The sequence below is a fragment of the Helobdella robusta genome, assembly GCF_000326865.2.
Source record: "Helobdella robusta unplaced genomic scaffold HELROscaffold_38, whole genome shotgun sequence".
Lineage (NCBI taxonomy): Eukaryota > Metazoa > Annelida > Clitellata > Rhynchobdellida > Glossiphoniidae > Helobdella > Helobdella robusta.
In genome coordinates, this window is record NW_008704829.1 from 1,282,651 (window position 1) to 1,291,979 (window position 9,329).

At 37.3% G+C, this 9,329-nt stretch overlaps 1 protein-coding gene across 1 annotated transcript in view; it reads right to left on the reverse strand.

The window, feature by feature from the left end:
• Nucleotides 1-353: 353 nt before the first annotated feature.
• Nucleotides 354-9,329, reverse strand: part of HELRODRAFT_192809 (hypothetical protein) — a gene marked incomplete at both ends in the record, with an annotated part of 9,502 nt that continues 526 nt past the window's right edge. The window contains 6 exons of the mRNA XM_009023923.1: nt 354-4,016; nt 4,135-4,198; nt 5,206-5,436; nt 7,027-7,613; nt 8,574-8,934; nt 9,132-9,277. Coding sequence (XP_009022171.1) covers nt 354-4,016; nt 4,135-4,198; nt 5,206-5,436; nt 7,027-7,613; nt 8,574-8,934; nt 9,132-9,277 — 5,052 coding nt within the window. The remainder of the gene's footprint in view (nt 4,017-4,134; nt 4,199-5,205; nt 5,437-7,026; nt 7,614-8,573; nt 8,935-9,131; nt 9,278-9,329) is intronic.

Here is a 9,329-nt window from a genome sequence, read left to right on the forward strand (position 1 = left end):
TTCCCTCAATCCATCATTTTTTTTCAAATGACTTATTTGCTTTTCAAATTTGTAATTTTTTTAGTTGCCTACAGCCGGCTGATATAATTTTAACAAATTGTCGCACTTACATACACGCACACACTCACACACCAAACACACCCACACACACACACACAAATACATTACTTATATGATGGCTTTTATTATTTTTACGTGATTTCAACTGTTATATTTCTTTAAAAACAAATTACCAAATAATTTTTGTCTGCTGAGAAAGTGAATTTAATTTATATTCTAATATAGCAAATTATTTGAATAAATTAGGCCCATTAGTTAGCTAATTAGTTGGGTTAATTAGGTAGGGAAAGCAATCAAACACCGGTTTCTCTCATAGCTTCTAGACTCTTTTCGATTTCGCGCCTTGCCCTTTCTCTTGCCTCGTAACTATCGATCATGAGTCGGTATGATTCGTGTATCGGTCGGTCGGTCGGCTCCTCTCTGAAGTAATTTTTCACGTCAGATTTCAGTTGATCATCAGTGTATATGTATGAACTTTTCGGGGTTGTGTTATTTACCGAAGTCTGACTGCTGTGCTCGTGAAGTCGGCATGCCGTTGGCGATTCTCGGTATGTTGGCGGCGATAACATGCGGTTAGATTCGGTTATATTCGATGAATAACCCGGCAGTTGTTGATTTGAACGGTAATCGTCGGTATCGTATTGAGTATCGGTCGGTATGTAATGAATCGGAATCGATGGACTAGCGGTCACATTTTGACGCGATGTCTGTCGAGTTTCTGTAAACGAAAGTTGGGATGTGCGCGGTATGTCGGTCGATCTTGGGGCGAAAAGCGGCGAGAAAGAGGCGCATTTCTGCTTCGAATTTAAACTTCTCGAACTTTCCACATAAGTTGATTTTGCTCTGGTCGGTGTGCCGTACCAGAAATGATCGTTGTAATTATCGTTGCCTCGTTCCATCTGGCGAGAAAAATGAAAATTCTTCGGCGATGATGTGATGGATCGGTCGAACTTTCTTGAGATGTTTTGTTCACTGCCTATGTAATTTGACAAGCCATCTCTCGAATATTTCACCCTTGAATTCAAATTCATCGATCCGTAGATATTGCGGTATTCGTTGTTGGTGTAACCAAAATCGTCGGTGTAAAACCGATCCGATTGGTCCAACTCGGCAAGTTTACGTCTTATTCTCTGTCTTGAAAGTTTAAACTTATCGCACTGCTCGTTTATGAAATCTGAATCAAGTGAGACAAATTCACTCGCAGTTTTAAAATCCTTCATGCTTTTTGTTCGTTCATCTCTGCCATGCTCTGACACATCCCTCTCTTCAGTCTCAGTCATCTGCAGTAGCAGATCCGTCTGCCCGATGTAATAATTCAGCCTGCATTCTGCCAACTCAACCTGAGCCTTGGTGGGTACAACTTCGTTGCCCAACAACTCAATTATCTTCTTCCTCTCCTTCCTCAACCTCTCAACATCCCTCTTCCACGAATGCTTCCTCTTTGATTTTTCTTGAACCTTTTCAGAATAATCAAACCTGGAGTGCAGATATCGTTCGGTCGGTTTCTTGTCGGATTTTATTTCAGTACCAACACAGGCGTCTCTAAGGTTTGCTGGTCGGTCGAATGAGGTTTGTTCTCGAGTTGTGTCAACTTTGAATTTGTGTGTTTGTTTCTTGTCTGCTGCTTCTGCTGAATGTTTAGTGAAAATATTTTTAGTTGAATCAGTGTGAGATGCATGGATGGATGTTGTGGCGTTGGCCGCCAATGAAGCTGCTGTTGCTGTTGTTGATGCTTCCAATTTTGTTGATGTTGGTAGCGGCACTTTTGTTGTTGCTTGTTCATTCGAATCAGTGTTAACACCGACGCTGCAAAACGATGATCCGGATAAATTCGGTTTTACATGGTGCACTGACGGATTCAAATACATCTGTCCATCTCTGAAATGCTGGAAAGTTTGAAGAGACAAATATTGAGCTCTGTTTAAATCAACCTTAGAAGGCACGTGATAAGGCGAGTGTATGTAGCGATGGTCCAAATTATCGGCTTCACTCACCGATTCTTTAATAGCCGAATCTCGTTCTACAAAAATCGTTGCGGTTTTAAGAGATTTTTCTGAATTCAAGGAAGTTTGCGTTTCGATTTCTCTGTGGTCTGGGTAAGTTTGCGTTTCGATTGATCTTCTGCCGATCCACATTTCTTTATTCTCTATAAAATACCGATCACTGAATTGTAACGGTTTCTCGGTACTCGAAAGGAGCATATCTTGTAGCACATCATTCCCTCCAAAAACATCAACAAATTTCTTTTCAACTGTTCCAATATTATCGCTGCTAACATCTCTGTGAACATTTGCAGTATTAAAATCGCCGGTATCACTAAGTCCATATCCGTATCTTGAAGTGGTTTCGAAACGAGTCGGTATGATGGTGTCGATTCTTTCGCCAAATGGTACTACAATTCTTTTCTCCACATTCACCATCTTGCTGTCTTCATAAAGTGGAATGGCCACGGTTTCCACCATTCCGAATTCATTAAGCACTAGATCATTCGAATCCAAAAAATGTGACGAGTTACTGAATCGATCATTCATTACGTCATCACGGTCATTGGTTACGTCACACACGTAGATGTTATCTTCGCACGAGTAGATGGTGCCGTGCGTTCTGGGTTCTTTACTTCCCTCATAATTTCTTGATCTCTCTCCCTCATCGTTATCTCTCTCTTCCTCTTCTCCTTCCTCTTCATCATCGCTCGCCATCTCTCCGCCATCCAAATCATCGTCATCATCATCATCACGATCTTCTAAATAATCATTATCATCACTTATGACGTCATCGACCTCGCGCGATTTGGCGGCTTGAATAGTTACTTCATCTTCTTCTTCCTCCACCTCCTCATAAGCACCAACGCCATCATCATCATTATCAACTTGGAAGTTAGTAGTAGTAGTTGTAGTAGTAGTAGTAGAGGTAGTAGTAGTTGAGGCAGAGGTAGTAGCAGCCGTAGTAGTAACGTCATCGACGTTTTCAAAATGGGTGTCGTTCAAGTTATAAGAACCTTCAATATAATCGTCATCATCATCTTCGCTGTTGCGGTCATCATCATCATCAGCATCACCACCATCATCATCATCTTGGTGGTGGTGATGATGATGATAATAATCTCTGTAATCATAACTAGTGCCACCTTCCTCTCCACCATCATCATCAACATCGTCGTCTAAAATCGACTCCACTTTGACACCGTAATGGGAAACATTCTTCAGACTGCCCAGTCCCGAACCACCGGTATGCGCATCTCCAAAGCCGGTAACGTAGTTGATACCGACTCGGTTATCCGGCTCGACAAGTACCAACGTAATACTGTCAATAGAATCGTTTTTATTCACCTCTCTACGGCCAGCAGCTAACCGACTTGGATCGTGTATTCGACCGACTGTATCGAACTCTCCGACTGACGAGAACATCCCTGTTAATGGAGTCTGCAGTAAATTTTTGCCCTGCACAACAGAGTAAGAAGTGTCTTTGCTACTTAAATTAGTAACGCTATCAGCAGTAGCATATGCAGTTTCAGCCATTGCTGGCCGTAGTAATGTTTGCGTACAGCCATCTTTCGACTTCGATTTCAATTTTTGATCCGCTGCTTTTAAATCACCTACATCATCGTTACTATCACCATCCACATCATTATCATCACAACCGACATCATTATCATCACCATCTACATCATTATCATTACAATCGACATCATTATCATCACCATCAAGAACAACAGCAGCAGTAGTAGTATCGTGATCATTGTCCTCCATAGGCCAAGGCTGAAAATTTGGTGGTAGATTTTCATAAGTTTGATTAGATGCGGGTAGATTCTTATGACGCGGGGGCAGATCTTTGTAAACCGGAAGTAGGCCCTCGAACAAATGACTGTTTTCCCCCAGAAGATCTTCATCGCTTCGACTCAGTTCGGATAATATTGAGAGGCTTGATGAGGCGTTTGATGGCGGTTTTAAAAACATCTTTGGGGATTTCGGTGTTCTATAGTTTTTCGCGGGTTTTTGTAAATGTTGTTGTTGTTGTTTCGTTGACTTCTGTGTCGATTTTGATGGTGTTGTTGTTGTTGTTGCTGTATGTAACCTTGTTTGTGACGGTGACGTCATTATTGTTGTTGTTGTTGCTGCTGTTGTTGTTGTTGATAAGTCTGTTTGCGTTAATGTTATTGATGTTGTCTTTGTTGTTAGTTTTGATGTGATTGTTTGTATTGGCTGAAGCTCAAATGCTGATGTATCTGACATTAATTCTGTAGACTGCATGCTGGCAATGTTTTGTAGTTGCAGCTGTTGAAGTTGCTGCTGTAGCTGCTGTTGCTGCCGTTGACGTGATTTCATAACATCAATATCGTCTTCATCATCATCATCATCGGCATCATCGGCATCATTATCGTTACCGAGTGATGATAAACCAGTACTTATTTTATCGATACTGCCAACAACAACATTACTCTCTGCAACAGTTTCATCATTGATGTTGTCGTCATCATCACGATCATCACCATCATTATCGTAAACGCCAGTATCGTTATAATTATCTTTAGTATCGTTATAATTATTCTTAGTATCGTTATAACTATCTCTAGTACCGTTATAATTATCTTTAGTATCGTTATAATTATCTCTAGTATCGTTATAATTAACTTTAGTACCGTTATAGTTATCTTTAGTACCGTTATAGTTATCTTTAGTATCGTTATAATTATCTGTAGTATCGTTATAATTATTTTTAGTATCGTTATAATTATTTCTAGTACCGTTATAATTATTTTTAGTACGGTTATAATTATTAATACCAGCTGTAGAAATTGTTTTACTGCCATGACCAACACTATCATCATCATTGTCGAATTTTATTTTAATAACATCATCATCATCATCATCATAAACATAACCACCACGCTTGAGATGATCATTATCATCATCGCTTTCGTGATGATGATGATGACGACGACGATGATGATGATTGTCATCTTCATTATCAATACCCTCGTGAACTTCAAGACCCTTGCTATAGGACGTACAGTATTTACGATCATTAACATATTTATTATACCCATAATTATTATAATTATTATTATTATAATTATTAATAATATTATTATTTTTGTTATAACCATCATCATCATCACCACCGTTAGTAGTGATGGCTCGAAACCTCGGTAATATTTCAATCGAATAGGAGCAGCGAGTCAGGACCGAATCTGTCGGGTCGTCGACTAATACCGACTCGACCGTCACATCCCTACTATCGTTATCATCACCGCCGCCATCAATACCATCATCGTCACCAATGTTTTTTATTTGTCTTATTTTTTTCTTATTTTTATTGGCCATTTTGTACGGTTTTTTAACCGGTTGCATTCCGAAGTATTCGAATTCTTCCTCTCTGTCATCATCATCATCATTGTTATTATTATTATTATTATTATTGTCATCATCATCATCATCGCAATATGGATACGTGACGTCAGAGCGGATACCGGAAACGAGTTTGATACTATTCGGATGATGATGCTGATGCTGATGATGAAGAGGAAGATGACGGTGTTGTTGATGGCGATTCTCCTGATGATGATCCTCCTGATAATGATGATGATCCTCCTGATAATAATCTTCCTGATAATGATGATGATGATATATTGGGATGATATCGAAGCTTAGTATTTCAGTTTTCGATAGGTTATTAGTTGTTGTCAACTGTTGTTGTTGTGGTTGTTGTTGTTCGTCATGTGGATGTCGACTGTTGCTGTTGTTGGAATTTTGTTGCTGTTGTTGATGATGATGACATTGTTGTTGTTGTTGTGATGTTTCGTAAGACTGTTCAATTAGATCACAGTTCGTTGACTTGTTGTTCACATCGTCGTAGCAGTAGTAGAAGTTTTTGCGAAAGTTGCCACTGATGTTGTTGTTGTTGTTGATGTTAATATTGTTGTTGTTGTTGATGTTATTATTATTATTAATATTGTTGTTTTTGTTGTTCATGTTAGGGTTAGCAACAGTAGTGGTAGTGGTAGTAACAGCAGTAGCAGTAGTAGTAGTATTAGTAGTAGTAAAAGTAGTAGTAGTAGCAGCAGCAGCAGCAGTAGTAGTAGTAGTAGCAGCAGCAGTAGTAGTAGTAGTAGCAGCAGCAGTAGTAGTAGTAGCAGCATCATCGTCGTTGTCGTTAAATTTAACTTCTTTCACGTGAGGTCGTTCTTCTGGCTTCTTCTTCATCTTCATCCGTCCGCTGACCGAAGTCAGAAACTTATTGATGACGTCATTTCCCATATTATTATTATTATCATCATCATTATCATTATTGCTATCATTATCATTATTGATAATATTATTATTATTATTATCATCATGATCATCATCATTGGCTTGAGATGGGAAATGTAGTTTGTAGTCGTCTAAGATGTTGCTGAAGACGTTGTTTACAATCGCACAGGCTACTGTGCTTGCTAAATGTTCGTCATCATCATCTTCATCATCTTCATCGTCGTCATCATCATCAATCTTATTATTATTATTATTAATTTTGTTATTATTATTATCATTATTATCATAACCAATACGTAATGGCGACCATGCTGGCGTTATTGGTTTCACGCTTAAGGATGATTTCGTTAAGTTTGCTGGAGAAGAAGAAGATGACGACGATGATGATGATGATTGTATAGATGATGATAGTAATGATGATGATGGTGGTGGTAGTAATGATGACGACAAAATGAGTGGCGGTGGTGATGATGATGGCGGTGGCGGTGACGTCGGCAGAGGCGGATGTAGCGGTGACGAGGAAGATGACGACCATGAAAATGCATGTACTGTTGTTGTTGTTGTTGATGATGATGATAATGATTTTGTTGTTGCTGTTGTTGATGATGATGATGATTTTGTTGCTGTTGATGATGATGATTTTGTTGTTGATGATGCTGATAATGATGCCGTTTTTGAAAAAGACAAAACGTTTTTTGCTGAATTATTATCATACCTAGCCCCGCACAAAATGTTTTCAGCATCATCATCATCATCTTCATCATTACCAGCAACATCATCATCATCACTATTAATTTTTTCTCTACTAAAATACATTAGATCTAAGTTCTTTACTTTCTTCGGATCAAGAATTATTAATCTGTCGAGATCATTTCCATGATTAACACTTTTATTATTCTTATTATTATTAATTGTAGTAGTAGTAGTAGTGGTAGTGGTAGTAGTAGTAGTAGAAGTAGTAGCGATAGTAGCAGCATCATCATTGCTAGCATCATCGTTATTTGTGTTGTCGGGAAGGATTTCAATATTAATTTCTTCGTCATTTTCGTTGTTGATGCTGTTGTTGATGATGTCGCTGATGTTGGAGTTTATTATGACGTCATTAATGTTGTTGTTGTTGTTGGTGGTGTTGTTGTTGTATAAATTATTTTTCGACTGAATTCTAATCTTATTGCTATTGTCCCTGCTATTTTTAAAAGCATTGTTTTGATTTTTTAGTCTTAACTTCAGTTCACTTTTAAAGAGATTTTTCTCCCAGCTCTCACTTAGCCGGCTCAATTTTTCACTAATTACACTAATTCTCTGGACGTCATCATTATCATCATCATCACCACCACATCCACAATCATCATCATCATAATCAAGTAATATCATCGCTTTATTATTGATAACTTTATATTCATCACCATCGTCATCATCATCATTATTATTATTATTGTTATTATTATTATTAACATCATCATCATCGTCGTCGTCATCAATTTTTAACGGTATAAAGCGAGCAGGTAAGCTTTCGTTAAGCTTAAATTTTTTTGGCAAGCTATTTTTAGATCTCAAGGGATTTCCAGGCAGGCCTATTTTTAGAAGGTAATCGTCATCATCACCTTTCTTGTTGTTGTTATTATTATTATTATTATTATAAGTATTATTGTTATTATTATTGTTATTATTGAGAGATGATGAGAATGAAATTTGCGATAGTAAAGGCACAGAAGATGATAAAGACGATTTTGTCGTAGTTGCCATTGCTGCTGTAGCTGCTGATGTCGTTGTTGTAGCTACTGCTTCTGCTGATGCTGTAGTTGTCGGTGATGCTAATAATGATGGTGATGATGACGTCGTCGGTGATGATGATGATGATGATAAAAATGGATTTCCCATTTTGTCTACCGGAAAATACGTAAAGGAATGGGACAATGAGGAATAATAATAATTATTATTATTATTACTATTATTATAATCATTATTCTTATTATTATCATTATTATTATTATTGGTAGTAGTAGTAGTAGTAATAGTAGTATTAGTAATATTATCATCATCGTCGTCGTCATCATCAGCTTCAAATAAAGATGAGGAATTTTTCATTATATATAAGTCGCTATCACCATACATATTATTATTATTATTATTATCATTATTATTATTATTATTGCTATTGTTGCTGTTATTGTCACCATCACCACCATCATCATCATCATCTCTACTTTCGCAACTACAATCAGCACCGCTATCCGTTTTCGAATCAACGGAAGTAGTAACCAAAGATACTAAACTGGCGAGAGATTTCGTTATTTGCGGTTTTTGGGATGAGTTTTGGTTGGTGTTGCTGTTGTTGTTGACATTATCATTATCATTATCATTGTTAATATTCATTGTGTTGTTGATGTTGATGTTGTTGTTACATTCCATTATATATTCACAACCGATTGGGCTAAGTCTTTTTGTCGCTAGCAATTTATCTTCAACAATGTTGTTGCTGTTGTTGTTGCTAATGTTGTTGTTTTTGTTGCTGTTTTTGTTGTTTAGATCATTACTATCAACATCGATCACGTGATCTGCTTCGTCCAGACTATCGTTATCATAACTTAGGTCTGATAATGTTTCCATGTTATCTTTAGATCTGTGGTTGATGATGTTGTTGTTGATGTTGTTGTTGATGATGTTGTTGATGATGTTGTTGTTGATGTTGTTGTATTTTGTTTTCAGCGTTTTACTTTGAAACAAGCAAGCAAACGAAAAACAAACAAACAGAATAAATAAAAAAAAATGAAACAAAGATTATGAATATGAACACGCTATAAATGATCGAAAGCTTACTTATCATAGATTGGCGAATTTTCAAATGGATCATTTTTGTTGTTGATGTTGTTGTTGATGTTGTTGTTGATGTTGTTGTTGTTGATGTTGTTGTTGTTGTTGATATTATTGCAACTTTTAGAACGGTACGTGTAAACTTGAACGCCCTGGATTTTTGCCAAATTTTCCTGTTACGAGAATGAGTGAATGTATGAACGG